The 26,392-nt window shown below is 38.7% G+C and overlaps 1 protein-coding gene across 1 annotated transcript in view; it reads right to left on the bottom strand.

Annotated features, from left to right (window-relative positions):
* The window catches only part of Nrxn1 (neurexin 1), a 1,063,094-nt gene extending 1,039,064 nt beyond the window's left edge, over positions 1–24,030 (bottom strand). The window contains exons 1-2 of the mRNA XM_050146062.1: positions 23,874–24,030; positions 19,350–21,001 (exon numbers count right to left, since the gene is read on the bottom strand). Of these exons, the coding sequence (XP_050002019.1) occupies positions 19,350–20,121 (772 nt within the window). The 5' untranslated portion in view covers positions 20,122–21,001; positions 23,874–24,030. The remainder of the gene's footprint in view (positions 1–19,349; positions 21,002–23,873) is intronic.
* Positions 24,031–26,392: the final 2,362 nt, after the last annotated feature.

The following is a 26,392-nucleotide window of genomic DNA, read 5'->3' as shown; positions in this document are numbered from 1 at the left end:
ATATAAATAAAACTCAGAGGATCATCTCTTTGGTGTGTTCCCAAAGCATCAATTTGATAACAGAGCTCCTGCAAGTCTTTTATCTGCAAAGTTAATTTCATTATTGTACTATACTCTACTTAGAATTAAAAAAAAGCCAGATCCACACATTTATTAAAATTGTAATGAATGACTCACTTAGGCTTTGATCTCGTATAATAGTTTTAGTGAGCTCTCCTAAAAAGAGATCAATTAAGCATTTTTTCAAACAATACTCTCAGACAAAGCATTTGTAATTCACTTTATTAAAATTTAAGCACAGAACACATTATTATAAAAAATAAACTCTCCACTATTTGTGATTTTTTTTCCTTCAACATTGGGTACAGGCCTGTTTCATATCTGACATGACAAACTAAAATTTTTACTTAACGATGACATCATTTGGGAACATTCTTCCCTCACAAATGCCACTTTAATATCTTGGAATCAGCTTTTCCTAACATGCTATCCTGAAGGAGGTCATACAACCCAATGAAAAATGTGTGAGCCTGTGCCTGACCAGGCCACCTGACCCTCTGCTAGAGTTGCTCTGCTTAGTGCTGGAGACAAGGACTTCCAACTTCCTTCTCTGTGAAGGGTCATAGAGAAAATTCAGGCTGTTTCCCACAGTTTGTAACTACATGGCAGTGGTTCCCAACCTGTGAGTTTTGACCTCTTTGGGTGTCAAATGGCCCTTTCACAGGGGTCACCTAGACCATCACAAAATACAGATATTTATATTATGATTCATAACAATAGCAAAATTAGAGTTATGAAGCAACAACAAAAATAATTTTATGGTTGGAGGTCAGCACAATATGAGGAACTATATTAAAGAATCGCACCTTTAGAAAGGTTGAGATCACTGCTTTAGGGTCATGTTATTTGTGTCCTGTTTCTCCATAGCTAGACATTCATGATCAAATCTCCCATAGAAATAGAAAGGTCTTCATGTCTATGAAGGCTTAAGTGTCCTGAAAAGCCTGTTAAATAGATATGTGTGCTTTGCTATGGATCATCTGTTTTTCAGGAATCTCAGAGCCCAGGAGAGGTAAGGGGGACTTGTCTCCCCCCATTGCAAAGCTCTAATGTTTTCTGATAAAATGGAGTCAAACTAACTTCTGCATTTTATGACACAACCAAATCCACTATTAAAAATCTATGTTTCTAGGAAAAGTATTTTTCATCAACTGATACACTTTCCTAGAAAACAGAATCATAGTCCATATCGTGTGGCACTTGACTTATTTACTATAGTATGCCATTGCTTTTGTGTTCCAAACACAAAGACTCACATAATAAAGAATTTTGTTAAAATGACCTTCCCTGAGGAAAACTCATTCATTTTCCAGGGCCCATGAGGAGCTTTGTTAGAAAGCTGAAGATCTCTTCAACTTTATACATAAAAGGAAATCAGCAAGTTGGGCCAGAAGGAGGGCAGAAAGAGACCAAAGTGAATGCGTCATCGGATATATTACATCATATGTGCAAATGATAATGTCCAACTTCTGAGGTGGTATTTGCTTTGATACCTAAAAATGGAATCATGGAATTTGAGCAGGGCCCATGTCCTTGCTATATGCGTGAAACTGCTTTTGTGACAAGAAAAGATCTTTCAGCTTTTCTCCATTTGCGAAGAGAAGTGGCCGCAGTGGATCCCTTCCTAAATTTCCCAAACTCGAAAGCTGTGAATTTGCACTCTAGTCGCGTTTCATTATTTAGTACATTCTTTTTGATTCCAGTACAAACCTGTGTTCGGGTCATCTCCTCTATAGACTGATGTCTCCAGCTGGAAGCAGCATGGGAGACGCAGTCAAGAAGGAGACCCTTCACACTTCCTCCATTTATAGCCACTCACACCTGGGATACCTTACATTTGCATCTGAGCATCTATCCTGCTGTGCAGCCCTCGGGGTAGAAAACAAACAAATGCTGGGCTCTGTGAAAGGACCAGCTATAAATTTCTAAAGTGTAGCAATTTAGTGACAGGAAAGAACAGCTAGAACAGAAATTTTTGTTTCCAAGCACAAATCGTTTTATTTCTTTATTATTTTTCATCACTTTTGGTAGTGCTATGTTTGCGCATTTAGAAAATTAAGTTTCATGAAGGTAACTTGGATATAGCTTGACAAGCAAATAGTTTTCACAGACTTTTAAATGACAACACATGGCTATCATTTTTACCCCCTCACCTATAAGTGCTGATATAAACCCATTTTAAAAGTAGGCTTGACAATAACCAAAGGACTCACTTCTCCTATCTTACAGAACATATTTTTCCTGCAAAAATAACTGGATGTTGGGACAAAAATGGAAAATGAGCTTGGTAAGCATAAAAATAGATCAGAGAAAGGGCAAAAATACTAAGGGACACAAGTTTTAGACTCCAGTGAAATTTCAGTGAATGAATCATGCCCTCAAAAGAGTAACACACTGGGAGGCATTACAATATGCCTGTTTGTTTATATCTAGCTGTTTAAAAATACCAGAAAATTTCATTGTGGCAGTTTCCCCCTACTATTTTCTCTTCTATTGATTGTTCTAAGATGATACGTGTTCCAGATAACACAGTCCTAATATTTAACAGATAATTATTTTATTTTATGTGTGTGCCTTTCCTGAACATATGTCTCTGTATGATGAACAAGCCTGGTATTCTGGAGGCCAGAAGGTGTCAGATTTCATGAACCTGGAGTCACAGGCGGTTGTGAGCACCTTGATGCGGGTGCTGGGACTCAAAGCTGAGACCTCTGCTCTAGCACTGAGCCACTCCAGCTCCCGCTTTCACTATTCAGGAATGCTGATAGTAACAAAACCACTTTCTTTTTCTTTTCATTTTTTTCTTTTGTTTTTTTTTTCTTTGTTTTTAATTGACTTTTATTGAGCTCTACATTTTTCTGTGTTCCCCTCCCTGCAGCTCCCCTCCCCTTCAACTCTCTCTTAAGGTCCCCATGCTCCCAATTTACTCAGGAGATCTTGTCTTTTTCTACTTCTCATGTAGATTAGATCTATGTATGTTTCTTTTAGGGTCCTCATTGTTGTCTAGATTCTCTGGGATTGTGGCTTGTGAGCTGGTTTTCTTTGCTTTATGTTTAAAAACTACTTATGAGTGAGTATATGTGATAATTGTTTTACTGGGTCTGGATTACCTCACTCAAAATGATGAAACCACTTTCTTAATTTATTAGTTGTACTCAAATATTCTACTTATACTTAAACTGTTTGCTTGTCGAGCTATATCCAAGTTACTATCATGAAACGGTATAATTTGGAAATTATCAGGTACTTCAGAATTCCTATTCTGGTAAGGAGCTGTTGTAAGAATAATGTATTACAAAACCAAGTTGTCTGTATTCTGCCTACTCAGCCATCTCTGATTTAAGACAGAGATGGGGGTCAACAGGAAGAAATTTTCTAAATGTGCAATTGTCTTCAATTTAGTAGTTTTATTAGATTCATTTGCTGCAAGAAATCACATAATTTTAATATTAGATATTTTGGGTTTACTAGAAAAGAAGTTTGATATACACAGTTAATGAAACCAAAGTCCAATAAGGAAGAGCAAGTAGACTGAAAGAAAATGCTAGAACCAATCAATTAACTATGCTAGTGAATATCTTCAGTTACTACACACACACACACACACACACACACACACACAATTGAACTGATAAATACCCTTAGCAGTCTGAATAAATGAAACAATATCTACATTAAGAATTAAGCCTTTCCTTTCCATGCTTTTGTGGTTTCTATGGATATCTAGTTGCACATAATCCCAAATGCAGTTGCCTCACATCAGTTAACACTTTCTAGGAAGAAATAAGTGACATTTTGGGTTAGAGATGGAAACTTTGCATGCCAAATGCACACTAGTAAACAACTAAGTGAACATGCAAATCAACTTATATACACTGGTGAATCAATACAGATGAGCTATCCTCAAAGTCTAGACATCATGGTGTAGCCTAAGACAAGAGGATAAAAGGAAATGGAAATGATGCATTTCTCAGTTTAGTCATCCATTTGCAACTTTCAATGGAAATTTGTGTTAACACTTTTCATTATTTTGGCACAAATGTAGACAAACTAAAGAGCCAATTAAGTACTTATTGATAATATAAGTGCATACAAAGTAGATGAAGGAATTCTATCAACCATTTGGAAATTATTAGGTACTTCAGAATTCCTATTCTGGTAAGGAGCTGTTGCAAGAATAATGTATTACAAAACTAAGTTGTCTGTATTCTGCTTACTCAGCCATCTCTGATTTAAGACAGAGATGGGGGTCAATAGAAAGAAGTTTTTTAAAAAATGTGCAGGTAGATGCTGAGGGAAACCTTATACAAGGTCTCAAATCCTGCATCTCATTAGTAACCTTTAATTAATTATGAAGAGAAGGACCAACCTGACAAATGTGTCAGTGGTATGGCTTTGCACACGATAAGCAGGTGTTCTACTTTTGAAATATGTTCTAGACCCAAGTATTGAAAAAATCAGAATTATATCAGATTTAAACTCTAAAATTCTCCTTATGTCACACTTAGGAATACATTCTGCAAAGTTCATGTTCTGTTCTGTTCTGAAAACATGAACATTCTTTCTGAAACAGGATGTTCAATTCAACACAATGGTACAAATTATTGGAGAATAACATAATGGGTCTCATCTTCTGAAATGGACAGTGGTTGGCATTTCAAAAGAGTTTAATAGACAACGTCACAAGATAAAGATTGCCAACTTTGTTTAGTAATATGGTCTCGAACTTGTATATTACATTTCTGCAACAATATCCATAGACAGTTTTGTGCTCCATTCATTGATCTTCACAAGTTGTTTACCTCCATCAGCATAAATATATATGTTATTTATGCTATATTTATCTTTGCTTATACTCACTAAAATATTTAAACACTTAAAAACTTACATATATATTCATATTAGGTAATGAGTCATCATACACAGTTCTATAGTGGTTCATTTAACCAAGTCCAACAAGTGTGGGTACTACACATTTGCAAACTTGTCAAACTTATACATTTTTTCTCAGGAAAAAATTCTTGAAGTACTTTTTAAAAAGGACACACCTACTTAAATTTCCATAGCCATTATCTAACAGTCCCTAAAAAAGCAATGTAGCAATTCTGTTCTACCCAACCATATGCAAAAACCTAGGGAAGCCAGTATTTCCACACAACTCCCAAAACTGGATATGATGGTACTCTTTAATCTCCACCAGCTGTGCAGCGTGTAGTGCCTTTCTTTCATAAGCATTTCTTTCCTTAGTGAGGTCAAACTTCTTATACATTGAGTTGCTTGGATTTCTCTTCAAAAAACTTCTTTTTTTTTTTTTTTTTTTGGTCTGCTTGACTTTTGTCTTTAATAGTCTAACTTCTTCATGTCTTAGAATTAATTAGGCTTACTGACATTTATTGAACTCCCTACTGTGGACCAAGCTCTGTTAGCTGGAAGGTATAAGTGTCTCTCAGAGGACTTAGATTCAATGGAAAAATAGGTGAGACAATAGATTATGGCAACAAATCAAAGCTAGGAACTGGGTCTACACAAAGCAGCAAAGGCCCTGCTGGAGCAGTGGTGATGACCAGGAAGGGGTTTCAAGATAGACTTCACAAAGAAAGTATAATAGATGAATTTTGAGTACCGTGTGAAATTTCATCAGAGATCAGAAAAGCATAAAATCTGCGAAGAAGCACAAATAAAGGCCCCAAGACATAAGCGCAAATACCGCTCATGATATCAAAAATGATTGGCTTGTTTACAAGGTTTTGGAAGGGAGAACAATGTCTGAAAAGAGCCTGGGAAGACAGGAAAATCTTATGAATTTGTGTTTTATCCTTTAGCCAAGGGAAAAATCATCTTTAAAGGGTCATTTCTACAGTGGACTAAGAGTTTAGGATGATGGGTAAGGAACTCTAAGATTAGGGCAATGGTGAGGAGACTATAACACACTTAGAGGGCAAGCGCATGAGCCTAGGATGATACAATATTAACACAACCAAATGAACATGGTCATTAAAAGTGCGTAATTAGCTTCCTTGTAGTCTAATTTCTCTTTCCAGTACTCATCTCTGTGGTACATTTACTGCTTTGGATAAGGCTATGCCAGAGCCAGCCCACTCTAGCAGAAGATGGCTTCAATTCTAGACTGCATCCAAACATCACATTCCACCCCAAATAAACCTAAACCATGAAATTTCCTTACTTTCATTGTGTTCTCATTTGTGCCAACATAAAACCAGTGCTTTTCCTACTCAGTTTCTATAAACTTCTAAGCACTTATTGCAAACTGATTTCTTTTCGTATTAAAACAATCCAGTGTTTTGAGTCATTAGAAATGATGGTGTCTTCATGAGGAGCAAAAACAGCTCACAGGCGAATTTTTAAAGGGTTCACAATTTGCACTCTTAATAGTATTTGCAATTTTTCAAAAACTAAGCCCAATTCTACTATTATTAGTAATACATCTTCAATAAAGATATAGTAATAAATGTGCAGACATACATCTTGCTGTTGATACCATGAATAACAGCAAATTTTGCTCATAGTTTTGATATTTCATTTTTTAAACTTGTGTTTCCATTTCAACTCTTTATATGCGCTACCAAACATGCAGGTTTATGGTATCAAAAACACAGAAGTGAGCCCTGCCTAGGAACTAATATTTCAATCTCCTTATATATGATTGTTTTTTAATAAGGGGTTTAGAATTATGAACCATAAAATAATTGAAGGGTCAAAGATGAGAATGAATTTTTACTTTGTGTATCTACTTTGGCAAAGTAACCAAGAATAGGACACAAGACTATTTTAGTTGTTTTCCTTTTTTATTTATTTGCTTTGTTTTTAAATCAAAACTATTTTTCAGGCCTCTAATTTCACCCTTCTCTAGGAAAAATTTATTCCAGTTACAAAGTCACTTTCACCCAGTTATATTTCCCAGAAGAATAATGGCAAAGCCTATGAAGGGAGTGAAGTGTGAGAGACAGCCCTAAAATGGTTTCAGCATGGGAGATACACCAGAGATTGCACAACAAGCAAGAGGATGTCCATGGTGAATCTTAAATACTGGCAGCAGCTGTAACCTGAGCTCAAGGAAACAGAAGCCTGGGAACTCCATTGAGTAAAGAGGGCAAGGACAATTGCTCAGGACAAATATAAGTGCATGGTAGGAGAGCCCATCCAGTGTGCAGTCCAGGGACCCAGAATAAGGTAGGTGGAGCCATTATTACCGCAGCTCCAGCACTTGAATCCTTTTCTTCTTTTGACAAGAGATAGGTTGGAGGGTATTTATAAAGCATATTTTTATTTTACACTATGGTCAACTCAGTACTTAAGAAATTTTCACATTAAATGTTTTCCAAGAGAAACTTGGAAAGTTTTCACAAAAGAACTGAAAGAAACCCAGAGTATCATTTAACCGAGAAAATTCAAGGGCATTTGTCTACCTAAAACATCCCCTAGGGAAGACTTACCCACCACTTCTTGTTCTGGTTTCCCATTTACACAAATTTGAGAGAAAATGCAGTTTTCCATTTATTTGGCCAAAGCCAATGTTCTATTCTTCAGACAAATTTCTATCATTGGTCTTCCGTGAACCAAATTGCCTTTTGTTAGTTCAAATAATGTTACTTCAATTTATCAATTTATATTTATCCAGCAAACTTTTCCTGTTTGTTATAGTATCAAGACATTCCCCCTTGCACAATTCTGAACCTCTTATTTACAAACACTAGTGAGAGCACTCTCTTTAACCCATTGGTTAAAAATAGCTTGTAAGTCTAATGAAGCCACTGTGATGTGATTTCTAAAGAATGGATGGAAATTAGTAGCTTAGAGAAAGCCAAAGGGAAGGTAGATGAGAGGAAAGAAAAGAGAAGATGCTTTAGACAAGTAGAGCACAATGGGAGGAGTACCTGTGGGAGATATTTGCCAGCAGTAGGAAGCACAATGATTTCAAAGGAAGGAGGTTGAGTGCCAGACCACTGTAACTGAAGGAGAATCTAGAGGACTTCGTGTCCAGTAAAGACAGTTCTCAGTTCTCATTCATTCTCTCTCTCTCTCTCTCTCTCTCTCTCTCTCTCTCTCTCTCTCTCTCTCTCTCTCTCTCTCTCTTTCTCTCTCTCCTGTCTGATACACTTAATCCAAGGGGACACTAACTATAAGGATTTCATCTCCATAGAATACATAACAGGAAGATATTAATTTACATCAGTAGTGAAAGCATTTTCATTAAACTGAGAAGAAATTCAGTGCCTGAAGTGTTACTAAAGTTAGAATTCTGAAAAAGGGGAAGTCACATTAGACAATGCACACATCTTTAAAACACTGAATTCTACCATATGAAGACGTGGAGAAGATATATAGTTACTGTTTTCTTAAAGAAGGAATTAGAAGTTGGAGATATGGCTTCCTGAGCCATACAATTTGGTTTCACTGCCTACTTGGAGAATTCCTACTATATGAATGCAGGCAATTTTCAATTCTAAGCCTTAGTTTTCTCGCCTGTGAAATAGTTAAAATAGTACCTACCTTATAGGGATCTGTGGTGAACTAAATGATCAAATATGGATAAAGGCCTGCAAACAAGGCAAAATACATAGACACAGCATTGCATGCCCTGGCTACTGCTTTTGACTTAGTGGGGGAATTGCAACAATAAAATGTTATAATAAGATGAAAACAGCATATAATTGGCTTAAAGAAACAGTGCTTACCCCTGCCCTTTCCTTTTTCCTCTTTATTTCTGTAACCCAAATGTTCATTTTGGTTAGAGACCAAAAATGAACATTACAGCTCCTTCCCACTGACCAGATGTATGAATTTCCTTAACTTAAATCCACAGTGTTCCATCAATATAGCAGGTGCAACAGAATCCCATCTCTTGCACACACACTCTCATTCTCTCTCCCACTACATATTTTCTCTAATACTTTCCCCCCAATTATCTTCTTTTTCCTATTCCTCCTATTTTTCCCAGTCTTTTTCATTTATCTACTGGAAGAAATAAACCCCTATGTATGTTTGGCAACAGCCCAAGTCTCCATTTTCTCTACCTAAAATGAAACACAAGTATTTCTGTATAGATGATACGACTTTTATATTTCAGGGGAGTCTTTAAATGTAAGTGAATTTAATGATGTAGGTTGTGATAAAAAGGCATATTATATTGCAACAATTAGAACTTAAAAGTTGCAAGGATAGAGTAATAAAAAGCTAATGATTTACTATGCAACAAAAGTATATAATAATAGAATCTAGGCAGTGAGTTATGTTATGAAGCTTATGTTACACAGATACTAAAACCAAAAATTTTTAAAAATAGATTTCTTACTATTTTCATAAAAGTGCTTTTTAGGATCTTTGAGGGTTTTTTGGCTAAATGTTTATTTTAAAATTCTCCTATACTCATGTAGTGGTTTCTGCTTATTTTGACCTTGTATAGAGCTTAGTAAGTTTAAACCCTTAGCTTTCATATGTATGGAAATTGAAAAACTTCATTATTCTTAGGTAAACATATTCATTTGTTTTTATTTTTGCTGTTGTTCACACAACACTGACACTAATATGTAATGCAAAAGTAATACAACCTTTAATAGTATGCTTAATCTGAAAAGAAGTACTAGTTTGAGATTAAAAATAATCTTTTTATATTTTAAGGTCCTGTGTAAAGAAAAATAAATGACAAAAACTATTTTAGGATATATAGACTATTGTACTTCAAGGACATCTTAAGTAACATTTATTTTTAAAAATTTTATATAAAATTTTGACTTCCCAAACTGATTTTTCTTGAATTTTATCACTTTCTTGCAAGTCATATTTTTCTGTATGTCTGAATGTAAACATATACACTTACATATAAATTCATGTAGAAAAATGAATGTCTCATTATTTCTTTTTTTTTTTTTTTTGGTTTTTCGAGACAGGGTTTCTCTGTGGCTTTGGTCTCATTATTTCTAAACTTCTCAATACTCCACTGCAAGTAGGCTTTCACAAATGTATCTTATTACACATTTAATTGTGAAATGCAGGTAATGAAGTACAATATTTAACTTTGTATTTTTTAACATTCTCAATTCAGTCAATTAATCACATATAATATCATGTTGGGCCTCAGAAGGCCCTGGCGTGAGGCCCAGTGTAACTTCCTGAGCCTAGCTCAAGTTTGGAGACCTGTCTTTGGCCATGACTTCTGCATATGAGTGACTCAGCACAGACCTACCCAAACCCAGCTCTGCCCAGCCATTGCTAACTTAGCAGGATATTATTGGCCCTTATTCCTTACCCCACCTCGACCCATCCCAACATTCCCACCCCCTATCTCAACCTTATATAAGTTCCTGCCTGATGCAATAAAATGGATCCTGCTTTGACAAACTCCTGACTCAGGGTGTGTGTGTGTGTGTGTGTGTGTGTGTGTGTGTTTCTTCCTGGTGGCCAAAGAGGAGGTTTAAGTCACTCACAATCCGACTCAGCCCCAGGGAAAGTCTGGCAAGTCTGGCTCTCCCCCCACCTTCTGTTTCTGCCAGAGAACCCAGTAATATCACATATAATTTTAAATAACCAATAATATTAATTTTAGGGGAATTCACTTCTGCACTAAAGAAGAGCTGAAGGTAGAAAATTGAACCTTCTACGCAGCAGTTATAGTTGTATGCTGTCATGCCAGCTTCTTCCCAAAGGAGAATCCAGGCATGATTAATTATAGAGACATCATTACTTAGAAGAAAAACATGAGTCTTTAATTTCCTTGCTTCTGCTGGACTGAGGCTGTTCATTCTGCTGAATCTAGCAATATCTAAGAAACACTGAAGCTAAGCTGTCTGTATAGAGAGGCCCAGGTGTCGTTAGGTCGGGAACAACAGTGTCTCCTGGGCTCTCTGATCACTGCTGGTTCCGCTGCGGATGAGCATCAACACAAAATTCACTGGCTCTAATAGGACATATCTTCTGGTGGCAAAAGGATGGTTAGATGACAATTGCATTTGGTGTCTTCTCTTCTAACTTTTGGATTTCCAGGCCCTTCTGTAAAGCAAACTACGTAAGTTTCAAAGAAGCAGCACTGTCCTCAGCCTGTACAGACAAGGTCCTGCTCATCCTGCTAAAGTGCCCCACAGAGTATGGAGCACAAGTAAGCACACAAGAGTTCAAGAAAGCACTTTGGCTTGCCAGCTAAGATTTGTCCTCCCACTTCCTTCTAAGAATAGTCTCTTATAAGCTACCAGGAATAGCATAAAGAATGCATCCTTCTAACTCCAAGAATGACCGTTTAGCAAGAAGTTGGGAAGCCAAACTCACTTCTCCAAAACCTAGGATCTCATTTTTTAATTTCATTTTACTCCCATCTATGCTTACAAGAGGACTAACTAGCAATGCTTTCTCCAATATCCAATATTTGTATCCTTAGGGGAACCACATTCCAACTCAGTAAGTATTGATTATTTGACTGACCTAGGTGTTTGCATTTGTACCAAACTATCATGGACCTCAAACTTTTTATTTAAAACATTAAAACTGGAAGAAATACAGTGTGTCTTTGTGTGTGTGTGTGTGTGTAAAATGCAATTCTTTCTAACTCAGAAGGACAAAGGGTAGTGTTCTGATTACTGGAGGTTAGGCAGTCCACTAAGCATCCTGCTAATACAAGGTCAACAAGGGAAGCCAATATGTGTGATAAACTTTACAAGCTGTGTTGTTTTATTCGGTGTCCTGACATTATGAAGTGGCACTCAATTTAAGTCTGTTACAACCCTCAAATCTAAAGCATTAGTGTAAGTCAGCCACCTAAAGCAGTTTACAATTATCCCAGCAACTATTTACCCTTTAAGAAATGAATATGCAGGCTTTGAGATGCAGAGCCTGTCACTGCAGAGATGTCTGAGCACCTGCACTCAAATTCCAGTCCTATTGTCCACTCTACTGGGCTTTTTAGAAAGTGAACTTTTCTAACCTGCATGTGGCTCCTAAGTAAAATGGCACTTGTACCAAGCTGGGGCAGTATGGCTGTTGTGGAAATAACTGAGGGAGATGGCTGGAACTCAATACAAAATGATTTCACTAGGTAAAAATAAACAATTATTAGCAATACTACAATGGTGAGAGAACACTTTTAAGCTGTTTTCATGTTTATCCGGTGTCTGCAGCACCAGTGAGCTAGTGGACATACAATGGGACACACAGCATTTGTGGAGAGCACGTTTATTTATAGACTTAGAAGATTTGTAAAAATTTGATTGGATTATCTAGTAATGTGTTTTCCAATATCCAATTACTCACTTAAGTATTGAATTGAGCTCATTCAAACTTATCAATCAGCAACTTGACAAATTTCAGCATTTGGGATGTTCAAATTGATAGGTTTACATTGATTAATTGTAATGACAAGATACATGTTTAAACAATACAAATCAAAATTAAAAGTGTGTTTTACTTCTAAACATTATTATGGTGTCAGAAATTGAAAAATGATTCAACTTCAAACGTTGTATCACGTACTTTAAACAAAGAACTCTATTAGTTCTTAATTTACTTATATATAAAATGTGTGGGCTCTCTGGAGTGATGTTTGCATTTTTATTACAAATATTGAATGTTTTGCATGAAAATATTTTAATGTGTATCCCCACTGAGAATTAACTCACACCTTACCTTTTATATATAATTTGTAATTTGTAAATTATTCACTAAACAGCAATCATTTTTAATTTGAAGACTTTTTAGGAAGTTAAGTGGCTCTTACATATAATAAAGTGCACAGATCTTCAGTGTATAGGTCAAAGAATATTCATTCACACATATGTATACCAAATAACCACTATCTAGACCCAAAGCTCTACTCTCTTTCAACATTACAGAACAATTAATTCTATTCTGACCTCTGTCATCATAGATTATTTGTGTCTCTTTAAAACTTCAAAGTTATAGGCTCATAATATTATTTATAAGAGTTATTGCCCTCAGTAACACGTGTTTGGTTTAGAGTGTTACCGAGAGAGACAAGGAAACTAGTGTCATGGTAACTCTGTTTGTCATGTATCTTTGTGCAGCAGCAGAACCCCACCAAAGAAGGTGACTAGTACTGGGTGTCAGTGATGCATATAATCAAAATAATCCTAGCATAAGATTGCTAAGACAGCACTTAACCTTCAACCATGAGTGTAACCACCACACTGAATAGTTCCAGGGTTTGTACACATCAGCCACTTTCATGCACTCTACACAATAGGACAGGAAGAGCTGTCAACATTTTAGTAAACTGACCATAAAGCTTCTTAATTTGCAATCTTGGAAATTGAAACACAGTATTTTAAGGGCCTTGTCATGCATATAATGTCTATTTAAGGACAAAGCCAAGCCTAATATTACTTCTTCTGATTTTAATCATGTTCTGTTTACACAATAAAATGTAAATAAGGCAGAAATCTGAGAATGTACCCTGCCTATCCCCACTGCAGTACTGAAGTATAAATATTTGGAAGCTAGGCTGAAATGATTTCTCCAAACGCTATTAGAAAATTTAAAACTTACTATTCGGTAAACTATGCAAATATATCTATTCCTGTATTTTTAAGTAAGGAAAAGTAAGAAGATCAAGCCATAAAATTATACAGACGTGCATGATAATGTGTAGGTTTTACATAATATTTTAATAAGATTCATTTTGACATAAAAACTTGTTCAATATTCTATCAGAAACGTTTGTGGATGTTTGCAAAGTGGCATTTAAGGAAACTTTATTATAATAAGACAGAACTTGTCTGTCTGTGATGACATGTAACTTTCCATTCATGCTTATCTTTTTTCTACTGTAAGAAGCACAGCCAGTTGGGAGAGACCTTGACTGAAAGAAACGCAGAAGTGGATGGTGACAGCTTAGAAGCTCACAGGCTCACCTCCTAATTCTCAAAATACAACTAAAAATAACAGAATTGCCAATATAATTCCAGTACTTTCTCCTGTTCAATTAGTAATCAGTCACCTTGTCACATTTCATTGAATGATGGCCACAGCTGGAGCACAAGCACTCTGCCATACATATATGTATATACATATACATACATACATATGTCTATATATTAAAAACAATATAGTGTGTTTGTGAAAACTGTAACATCTTTTTTAAATTTAAAATATATTACTAGCCTGTCTTAGGCAGACATGTAAGTATATTTAACTTTTATATGAAAATTTCAAAAATAAATTATAAACTGGGCACCCAAGCTTAGGTTGGTCATTTAAAAGCCTCCTATTATAGATAGGTAATATGACTATAGACATTATAGATATTATTTTCTTGCTTTTGTTTTTGATGGCTAAGTTCTGGCTGTCCAACCCAGTGATTGCAATAGCAGAACCAGTGCTTGGCCAGTGCGCTGCATCCTCCGCCCAGTCTTGTTTTAGCTAACTGGAAAGACTGCTGTTTAAGCGCAGGGCTGGGAATAGTGCAGGTGTTATCTAAAGGATGGAAGTCTGTTGGGAGAGATTTTTTTGTGGTCAATGTTTATTGAGTCACAAATTTTTACATAGATTTTTTTTTAATTTTACTCACAACTTTAGAATGGATATTAGAACAACTGTATAAAGTAGAAAGAAAAGCTTATTGCCTTCATTATTTCTTTCTTTATAAGGTGAAATTTGATAACTAAACAGATTACTGCATTGTAGTTTAGGTTTTAAAAGTAGGTACCCTTCGACAATACTGTTGGCACTGACAAAAACAAAAGCACAACGTGGAAGCAGATACCACCCAGTGCTCAGCCCACGTCATCCACCATTCTCCGTGTTTACCAAAAGTCACCAGCTTAGTTTTCATGGAAATTCTATGAAAGCAAATACTGCTCTCATGCCAAGTCCTAAACTGATTAACAAAAACTTAAGTTTTCCCACTTATAATGTTTAGGCAGGCAGGCCAAAGAGTATGAGTAATTTAGCTCTTAAACTAAAATTACTCAACAGAATATGAAAAGGAAAATAAGCTCTGTGAATCAGTTGAATTCTAGAATGGTACCTTTGTTGTGGTCATTTCACTGTCTAATAGTAAGAAATCCCCAGTATGCTGCCAGGAGGAGGAATCCATTCATGAGATTTGTCCTACTTGAAGCTTTTTTAGCAGAGGTACCTATTTTTTTTTTCTCTACAACAACAGACCTCAAACAAAAATCTGGCACTGTTTCTATATCATTTTTGTTCAGTATTTACAATTTAACGTAAAAAAATCTCATAACCATTATAGGTTCCTGTAGGAAATATAGAACTATTATACATGATATTTTATTTTAAGTGGTTTACAATGATGTGTCCAGTATATGTTACTTTTTGTTCATAGATAAACTGATTACAGTGTATTGTATTTGGAGCATGACACCATATGGTATTGCCAATGCTTTCCAGAAGTCTATGGCCTCAATTGGATAAACCAAGAGAAAGCAAGTGGCAGTCCATACAGAGATTAGGCAATGATTTTCCAAGTGGAAAGCAGTGTTATGAACAATAAATGAGCTTCAATCTCTAAACCTAACTAAGTCCATGAAGATTCTAACTTCCTTAAGACATGAATCCTAACTTGAAGTACTGACTCCTTTTAAGATTTTTTTCTCTACTTTCTCCAATACTTTGAGCTACAGTTATAGTGGGAGCACAGCAGCTGCTGTTGAGTGACAAACATAAAATAATATTTTTTTCGTTTACTCTTCCCCCTTGCAATCTGTTTTGTAAACTGATGTTAAAGTGTCATTGTTGAAATTTAAATATGACACTGCCATTCTCATCTCACATGAAATACACTTGTGACTAATGCTGCTTAAAGTCCTTGAACAGTTCAAAAAAACGTAGCAAGTCCTGTCCCGACGACCCTGTTGAATACGGACTGATAGTTCCATTCAGAGAGAACTCCTGAGAGTGGCAGGGCCAGGCTGTGCCATGCTCTGGGTTTCCCTCATGAACACTCCTCCGTGTGTACCTGTAGAGTCCCTTTCACATTCCAGCTTTAAGTCCAAGAAAACCTTGGATTGGGCCCATCACTCTCTTTTAAAATTCCACACACTATATGGCAATTCTTTAAAATATACCACCATTTTCATTTCCCGTATATATTCTTTCAAATGGTGAGCCTCCTGAGCAGACTATAGAATGTCGAGCTAGGAGCTACTTATGCATGTAATCACCATTTCATTGTACAAGCCTAAAGCTCTGACATGGGTAAAACCGTCAATCTATCTAAACTTCTGTGTAAAAAGAGATGAAAAGGTGAATTATGAATGTGTATCATTAAATCTCTGATCTCAGTAAAGTTATGTAAAAGAGTTTCATTGTAGCAGCACTTAAGACATTTAGTGCACTGCCATGGCCAATAATATTAAACAATAATGCATCTTTATAGTAATTTGTTAAGAGAAACTGAAAGAAAATGACACCACAATCTAGTATGAAATCTTAACATGTGATCATGAAAATTCTAGGATTTACTTAGATCTGGAGATTAATAATTCCTTATTAATCATCATTTTGTTCTGTTTGGGTTTTTATTGCTGTTTTTGTTGTTCGGTCAGTCCTAGCTGTCCTTGAACTCACAGAGATCCACCTGCTTCTGCCTCCCTAGTGCTGGGATTAATAGCATGGGCTGCAACCACCAGATGGTTCTTAATTGCTTCAAATAGAAGGTCACTACAATATATTGAACCTCCTAAACTAAGTGTAAAAGGGATTGTAGGGACAGGCAATGCCTTAATTCACTGTGTTTAATATTTGCTTAACTATAATCTTTCCTGCACATTTTCTGTAATGAATATTTACTTACTTTGTTTTTAAATTGGGTTTATAAAGAATGTGGTAATCAGTGTAAATACTGAGTGGAGCCAGAGCTTTGTTTACACTTCATCTGAATAGAAATCATCTCCCCCAGTCGTCAGTGCATGATGGGTGTTGAGAGAGGCATCTACTCCAATTAATTATTCAATAGTCACTTGACACACATGAAACAGAAAATAGGCAAAGTGAGGCCAATGCTTCTGGGAAGACAAACTATGCCTTAATCATTCCATTTCATTTCTTTGATAATCAGAAGAATCCAGGCTTTTGTTTTCTTGCCATGACTAGTGGTGATCTTTACATTCCATTTTAGTTCAAATTTTCAAAATGAATCAATGCTCAGAACAATTCTGATGGACTTAGTTTCTTGGGATGACTTTTCTTAGGCATCAGATACTATACTGCTCCAATATTCATCATGTTCATTCCAAATTATGCACCTTAGAGAAAGAACTATGCATTTGTCAAAACAAAATGTATTTTGGAAACATCTAATTCTGTTTCTCTTTGAGATTACTTTTTTTCAGGCTTTCTCCAGTCTTAACTGTTCCTGATTATGCATGATCCTTGGATCCCTACATTAAAATGCATTGAAATATTTTTAAAATTCATTTAAAACACTCTCCCACACAGTACAAGCTGTCATTGTGTCATATTTGTTTCTTAATTTAAGAAAGGAAGTTATATTTCATTAAGTTGCCTTCTTTATCATTTAAAGTGGCATCAGGATGCTTAAAGAAGTATTTTCCCATAAAAATAATATTTGCCATTTTTTATTATTCAGTACAAATGTAGGCAACTTCAGGTTATACTGCTGAATTCCTCTCATCTAGCTATCATATTTAGGATTTACAATTCAGCTAGATTTGATAGAGGAAAACAATTGCTCTGTTCTATTTTTGTAAAACAAGAAATCTGGTATTATGTTCAGAGAATTTACCAACAGAACTGAAGTGCAGTGTGAGACATAGGATACAGTTATCTCTAATGATTTATGTCAAAGAACCGGACATAAACCCAATGAAAACAAAGCGCAGTTAATAACTCTTAAACACCCCATCAATGTTCCAATGAATGCTACAGAACACTCCTGAATAACACTTTTTTTTTTTCTTCCTAACTAACTCTCTTTGCTGGTTAAGCAGTTACAAATTTCATCATGTCTTCCTTTCTTTAAAAGCCAAATGGGAGAGAGCTGCCAAGTCTAATAAGAATTACAGAGGCTGCCTCCTCTCTCAGCAGTATCAGCCAAGAGGGGAAATTAAAGAAAAAAAAAAAAAAAAAACAGACATCACACAATAAACCACAGTCACACATAGAGCTTTTGGTCCCTGTCTTTTCAAATCAGATATAATTATAATAATTTGCTTTTTCTCCCCACTTCAACCATACGTACTATATACCATACACTGACTGCTTTGATTTGACCCCAAGCTATGAGCCTAGCAGAAACCAAGACACCTCTCTTGCTTAGCCACTAATATGTTTCATCCTAGCCATACCACTCACTCTCTTTCTGTTTATTGGTTTCCTTGCATTTATAAAGGAATAATTTTCTTGGTCATTGTTACAAAAAATAAAAATAAAAAACATAGAAGAGATACACATAAAACTGTATTTTCTATGTAAAGGGGTGAATAGATGTGCTTTATTTTAAGCCTTAAGGACCACGGAAACAACTGGGCTTCTGCTACTCACAGAAATGACATCAGTTGGGTTTCTTTGGAAAATATCTTACCATTGCTAACATGCATCGTGTTCAAGAGCCTGGCCCATCTTCCCAGCCCAGAGACATCTAAATTGCTCTAGCACTTTGTTACCAAGGATTTGTTAACCAAGAACTACATTACTCATCTATCACTCTTCAGCATTAGCTGACCTGTCTCATACTTGAAGAAACCAAAGAAATCACAAAATTCCACTCAAATACGGCAAATTTGGGGGATGGAACCAGGGAAACCAATACTACTTTCTAAAAGCCTCCTATTCGTGAAGAAAATCTCTTCTTTTTCCACAACTAGGAGCAGGTTTTGGATCTGTAATGATACCCAGGATCTATGGACTGCCGGGTGTGATTTGGCCCGTAACCATGTGGACAGCTCTACCCTAGATGGTAGGATTGCTTACCCTACATTTAATTTTCTCACCAAACACATGCTCAGTCTTCTAGAGGCAAGGTGGGTGTACTATATTACTAGTGGTACAGGGTTATGTAGGTGGACAATAGCCATCAAACTACAGGGACCTGCCAAACTTGGGCTGAGGTTTTAGGTGACCGTTCTATTGGTCACTGGAAAATAGGTAGACTTGCATGGACAGGGTGTCAGGATGTGAGGGAGGCTTGCCCATTAAGAGGCTGCAAAGGGGGGAGCTATCTGCGGAGGGCAGCATGGCCTTGAGGAACAAGTCTTCACCTGGAGGTATCCGAAGGAGGAAGGCCCCATGCACCGGCCTCCCGCCCAGCCCAGGCAGAGGCTCCACGGGGGTCGGGCAGACCTTACCTTGGCTGCAGTCTTTGCCTCGGAAGCCTGTCCTCGAGCAGTCGCACACGGCTTGGTCGTCGATCACGGAGCACACGCCTCCATTGAGGCACACGCCACCTTCGCCCTCGTCACCCGCCTCGCACGGGCTTCCCCCGCCACTATTGGGCGGCTCGTCATCCAGCTTGACCTCGCCGCTGTCCACAGGCAGCGCCTGCGATGAGTTGACCCGGACATCACGGATCCAGCCCTTGAAGGGCTCGCGTTCCCTCACCGAGGCCAGGGTGAGCTTGAGCGCTGCAGCTCGCAGTTCCGGGGGCAGGCCGCCCACGAAAAGCCCGCTGAACACCGTCATGTCCCTGCGCTTGGACTTGACCTCCACCCACTTGGCCTCGGCCTGGTCGATGTAGAGCGTGGTGTTGCGGAACTGGCGACGGATGCGCACATTGTGCCACACGCCGTCATTGACTGGTGTGTCTGCCAGCAGCGTGGCGGGCTCGGCGCAGAAGATGGAGAAGCTGAGCTGCAGGCGGCCGCCCCGAGTCAGGATGAGCTCCAGGAAGTCGCAGAAGCCCTCGTCGTCGAAGTAGAGCACCAGGCCCCGGGCGCTGCGTGTCTTCAGCTGGAAGCTCATCTCGCTCTCACAGCAGGCGTTCCATTTGGGGAAGCGTGTCCACTGGCCCTCGGCACCCGGGAACTCCAACCCGCTGCCCAATTCTGCCCAGCAGCCCAGCAGCAGCAGGGACAGGCATAGAAGAAAGCAGCCCCCGCGCTGAACCAGCGCCGACCCCATGCTCGGGGCTGGGGTACGGCGGGGGGGAGCAGGGGGCGACAGGGTCGAAACGGTCCTGGACACCGTCACGGAGAAATGGGGGTCTGCAGAGGAGTGGGGGGGAGGGGGCAGGCGGAAACAGGAGGGGCTCACCCTCCTCTAGGTCTTTTTTTCTTCTTCTTCTCTTCCAGCAGCCCCTTCCTCTCTCCCAGTAGTCCCCTTCCAACAGGAAATCAGAGACCCCAGTGGTACAGGCTAGCCACAGAACTTCCAGGCCAAAGGGAGGAGACACTTTGGAGGCAACACTCTGAAAAAGATGGTCACCGAGGCTCAGGAAAAATCACAGATCCATTTGCATCCAGTGATGTAAAGTAAGGAAAACTGTGGCTTCAAAAACACATCACTCTTTCAAGATCAACACCTGCGATGTACCACCGGTGTGGTGCCAGCGAAAGGGAATCAGAGTGAAGAGGCAACACACACTCTTCTCAGGAAGTGGCAGGAAGCCAACAATGTGCCAGTATCTTTGGATTTTGGAGAACCTTGAGGCCTTCCAGATGTTGGCCCCAAGCACAAGCTGAGAAAGGACACTAGTAATACCAGAAAAGCATCAGATGCCTGCTTCTTCTGCCATATCATGGGCTTCCAGCACCACTGAAGCCAAGGGCAAATTTCTTGTGCATGCGTCTCCGGGATGATTTCACCTTATGTTTACCAACCCTGCCAGTAGGACCCAAACACTGTTGTGAAACAGCCAGAAACTGCTAGATGGTGAAGTCAAATCCCAACAGCTCTTCGATTTTTTCCACCTCTGCAAGGCCACACTAAGTTGCCAGCATGTCAATTGGTTGTATATTGGCGATGCATTTTGATTTTGTCTTTTTATAAGAACCAAAAAAATCTGTGGAAATTAAAATAAAAATTAAGGCCTGTAGTCAATTATAGTATTATATAAACCATTACTCAACTAGGAAAGCAAGTATGTAACCTGTGGTTTTGACAAACCAAATAATTAATCTTGCTGGATACAGATGTGTGTGTGTGTGTGTGTGTGTGTGTGTGTGTATACACAGTAAGGCCTAATATTTCCTACTATTTAAATGTCATACTCTTACCGAAAGCTATTACAACCTCGAGTTTACCATTTCTGTTCATTGGTAACCCAGAATTTTAATAATAATTTGCATATGATTTCCTTTTCAATTGTCCAAGAAAGTTCTAATTTCTAAATTGTACGAAGAGAGAAATGAAAAGCCCCTTTAAAGGTTTCCTCCTCATACTTTGTGCTGGTTACAGGGAGAGTTAATACAACCTGTTCAAACCTCAGCTAAGAGCTACTTTTATAACAGGTAAACATATCAAATTTCAGCAGAAAGATGCTGGCTTACATTTATATAGCATTCCCCTTCACTTGTCTCCCAGACAACAGGAATGTAAGCTTCTTGGGAGCCTCTTTAAAATTTTCAGCAAATATATTCCTCCCTTTTATCACATACATAATCTGTTATAATAAAAAAATCTAACTGGAGTCAAAATTAGCAGTATTTATGTTCTTACTGCCATAATATTAGCTATTTCAAAAATGGGTATTTAATATTCTGCCTAACAGCATAGTAATCTGACTCCTCCTCAAGTCTTTATCTGGCTGCCAGCCATTAGGATTTGTGTGGTCAGAACAGCAGTTGGCATGTATGTCACCTCAGCTGTTATAGCTCCAGGATGCTAGAATTTAAAGCCTTACCTTTGAATCAGTCAGTGTGCTATTAAATCACTTCTTTTTATTTAACTCTAATCTGACAGACTTTTGAATGGTAGAAACAATAAATCTTAAAGGAGTGGCTGTGAATTTTTTAAACCAAATAACTCATGTTTTGAGAAAAATTAAAATGTATCATTTGTTCATTCCAATCGAACAACCGCTCTCATCATGTCTCACCATCTCCTACACACACACACACACACACACACACACACACACACACACAATTTATTGCTTGGACACAGAGCTCACTATCCAATTAACACTTTCTTCCCTACAAGCTGAAACTAGCAGTAATTTATGGCACTGCATTGTGGCTGCTCCTCTGTGGAGGGAACTGCGAGCATTTCTCTTCAGTTCAGAGTGATCCCTACAGGTGTCAGCTGAGAGCCATCAAGCTAGGGGATCCCACTTCAAGTTCCTGCCCAGATGAAATTGATGACGGGTTCTCTTCTTCCAACACACACACCTCCCCCCATACACACACCTCACACACACAATGCACTCATACACTTCTTACCTAATGGTAACAAAAATCTCAGTTGCCTATTTATTATGGCTGATACATTCCTCACCCTCAGGTCTTACAAGTCATATCTCTTCTACTCCTGTGCCAAACCCAAAGAAAGCTGCTTTTAAAAATGATCAATAATAACATATTATTCAGCAACTCTCAATGTTTAAGTAGGATGTGGAATATGATAAATGTTCAGCATTTAGTAAAATTAGTCTGCTCTGTCAAAAAAGTAGTGCTTAGAGGCCATTCTCAGGTTGTTTGTGTATCTATCTGTCTCTGTTTGTCTCTATCTCTCCCTCTGTCTCTGTTTCTGACTATGTCTTTCAACACACACACGGGGGGGGGGGGGGGGGGAATAGAGACAGGCTTAGTGGCTGACTGTTGGATCTTATTGTTGTATAATTTTATATATCTCACATAACCTTTCTGCCCACTTGCTCCTGCCCTCCTCCTCTGATGCACACCTTGACCATTTTGTAAAGAATGGAAGGAAGGAGGGGAAAATCTGGAAGAATGTATAGATATATTCTTATCACAAGGGAAGGTCACTGGCTCTTCCAGTTCCTAGAGGAAGCTCATTGTGTGAGAGACAGTATCTGTATTTTTATGGCGAAAGAGGATTCTCTCTCAGTGCTCAGAAAAGACCTGGAGAGTTCACAAATTAGAGGATGAAATAAAGGGATCTGAAAAACAACCATACCGCAGCCAAAACAAGAAGCGCTCTAATTCAAAAGCTGCCTAACAGCCTCATTAATCTTTTCTTTTGTTTCTAGAACAAAATTCATTTCCAAGTCACCGGAAGGATCAATATAGCATGCTGATCAGCTGCAGTTACGTTTATTTTATTATGTTTTTAGTGACATACACACAGGCTCTCTCTCACACACACATACATACACACACCCCTTATCATAAAATCTTTCTATATGTATATATATATATATATATATATATATATATATCCCCATAAAGAATCTGAAATTCTGTGGGAGAAATATTACAAGTTTTATCTTTATGCCTCTGGCTTTCGCAAAGTACCTCAATACCAATGCACACCCAATATTCTCCCTGGCTTTCCCGCCCAGTCTCTAAGCACCATCCCTGAGACCAGTGCAGTTTCTTGGAGCCTGAAGTCTATTGCACAAATTAAGGATGGGCACAGTCAGGACTGATGGGGAAGCAAGAGAAAGAAAGAGATGTAGATATGTTTTATTTTATTGTTTTGCTTTCTAGCTGCCTTTCTCTTTTCTTTCTTTAAATAATAAATCACTGCATTGAACCTTTAAGTTGCTACCTACTTCCACCATCTCATCTTCTTGCTATTTGAAAGGCTACATGCAAAACAAGCAAAATCTACACTCCTCCACCCTCCCACCACCCATCCTTCCCTCTCTCTGTATTTGTGGCATATCCTGGCCCAGTTACAACAGGGAAACATACCCTTCTCTAGCTTGCCTCGCCCCAACCCCTCCCCCAGGCCAAATTGAGCTTCTTTACCTGCCTGGTTATTCCCTTAGCTCCAGCCAGAGCCTGAAGCATGCATCGGTCAATGCGAATTTCCTGAGGTTTAAGAATAAGGCGATTGTTGTTGCCTTTTTCCGAGGCGTCAGGCTTGAGCGTCTATCTCCAAGAGTGCGGAGGGGAAGAACATGCAACGGAGGGGAGCAGCAGGGGGAGCAGGAGGAGGATGAGAGGGAAAGGGGGGAAGGAAGAGGCGGTGGTGAAACCCGAGAAGGCTGGGTTACGTGACGCCGGGTGCTGTCCTTCTGAAAGAGAAGGGCGGAGCTGAGCTCTCCGCAGTACCATGGAGAGCGGCCGGCCGGTCTTCTGGCTGGGGAACGGGTGGCCTCAGTGGGCAGCTGCAGCACCTTCCAAGTTCAGACGCTGAGAAGCAAGGTGCCTCTACCTTTGCATCGTCCCTTTGCAGGGGGAATCTGGGGGGAGAAGACTTGCCATAGACACTTCTAACTAGTCACTCGCCACCCTCCCTGCCGAGAGAGAGAGAGAGAGAGAGAGAGAGAGAGAGAGAGAGAGAGAGAGAGAGAGAGAGGAGAACCAGAGTCACGTAGCCTACTGAGCATGCCCAGGCCCCTGCTAGACCCACAAAAATCTTGTGGAGATTCCACTTCTCCGGGATTTAGTCGGGATTGGGCGGGGGTACCTGAGAAGATGCCAGGAAAGAATTCAGCAGCTAAAGGGAAAGAACAGAAACCGAGGAGCTAGTGACTAAGACGAGCTCTGGCTGGATATGTACCTGGATCTCCTGTTCTGAACCCTTGCAAACCTTTTTTAGGAATGCAGAGTCAGGCGGGACCCACCACCCTCACTGGCTGTCTACTGTACCCAATGCTCCTGTCCCACCCCTTTCTGTAACCCTGGCCTGAGCCATCTGCCTCTGCTGTGATAAAAGGACTTTAGAGAAACCCACCAGACTATCACTCCAAGTTGGAGACCAGACTCATGCATCTAACAGGGTGCTTTCCTGGCAGCTTTTCCATCCTCCAGCTTCCCATTCTCTGCCTTCGCTTTGAGCATTTTGAGCTGAACCAAGTTCTCTACCTATTTAACTCTTCCCTCCATCTCTGCCTTCCTTTAGACTCTGGTAAAACCTGGAGAAAGTGCAGCGCAGTCTGAGCCTCTCACTGTGTAATTGGGCATGCCCAGTAGGCATTTTTGTAACTGGTGAAGAAGGAGTTAACTCTAAGCGAACATGCAGACAAAGTGGTTAGAAGTCTGGAGTCGGTAGCTTTAAATTATGCTTTCAGGCCCTTGGACATTTAAATTCCTATCCCCCTTTTATTTCTACCACAGGTTAGTTTTAGAATAGAAATATCAGATGTTTTTATTTAAACATCACAGACTTGATAGCCTCAGCCTCAAATGCTGAGGCAAGAGTATTTTCTGCCTTCAGGCTCTTTAAAAGAAGAATGCAAGAACTAGGAAAATTCAGGAGCCTTGAGATTTTAAAATTCAAGAGTCTTTTTCACCCAAAAAAAAAAAAAAAGCCAGAATCCTCTCCTAATGATGAGCATGTTTATACTTTTGCTACTTTTGTTCAAATGTATAAGTAACCTGAATACAGAAACCCCAGGTTTAGGTCCATTTTTAATGCCCTTAGAAAAGCAGTTTTATCTAGTGATGACATGTCTAGAAAATAGAATCAGATTGGCTGAGTGTGAGTTCCATCTCTGACATTTACTAGCTGTGACCTTGGCATGACACTTAACCATATGAAACCTTAATCACCTAGTCTATAAGATGGGTGCAATCATCATCTCCATTTAAGGTTCCTGAGTGCATGAATACAAAAGTCTTATGAAATCTGCCATTGCTAGGTGTTTTGATGAACAATTCCAACCCAGCTCTATACTATCTGACACCGTTACAGGCACTTTGAAAGCTAAGACTCTTGACTGTAAAATAGTGATGACCAACTTGCTCTCCAAAAATGCATAAGTGTGTACATGTATTTAAGCCACAAATGAAATATTAAAAGTATAGCTAAGTCTCAGAAACGTTGCTATTAAAGTTATGATATTTGTAAGTTGACATGAAATAAAAGTAGTCTGCTTGACTCGGGGCCTTTTCTTGTTTTCCTGATAATCATTTGCTGACAATTTCTTGAGAGCAAGTGGCATAAGCAGCACACCAAAATTGGAATGAGCCTGAATTATTGACCCAGAAATGGAATGGATGCAATATATTAAAAGATCTAATTCAGAATGGGAGGGGGTAGGATAACTTGAGTAAATGAGATGGTCAGGATCGGGGAAGTACAGAGACAGAGAGCAAGGAAAGACATATATTTGTTGAGGGAGTCATTATGAGACTAACAAGAAACCTGGCACTAGAAAAATTCCCAAGGAATCTACAAGGAAGACCCTAGCTAAGACTAAGAAATTGTGGAGAGGGTGTCTGAACTGGCCTTGCCCTGTAGTCAGAGTAATTACTATTATAAATGCCATTATAGAAACTACATCCAGCAACTGATGGAATCAGATGCAGACATCGACAGT

This window comes from Alexandromys fortis, unplaced genomic scaffold, assembly GCF_014885135.2.
Source record: "Alexandromys fortis isolate MF-2015 unplaced genomic scaffold, M_Fortis_MF-2015_v1.1 scaffold_42, whole genome shotgun sequence".
NCBI classification, from domain to species: domain Eukaryota; kingdom Metazoa; phylum Chordata; class Mammalia; order Rodentia; family Cricetidae; genus Alexandromys; species Alexandromys fortis.
Note: the sequence above shows the minus strand (reverse complement) of the source record. Positions and strands in the feature narration are given on the sequence as shown.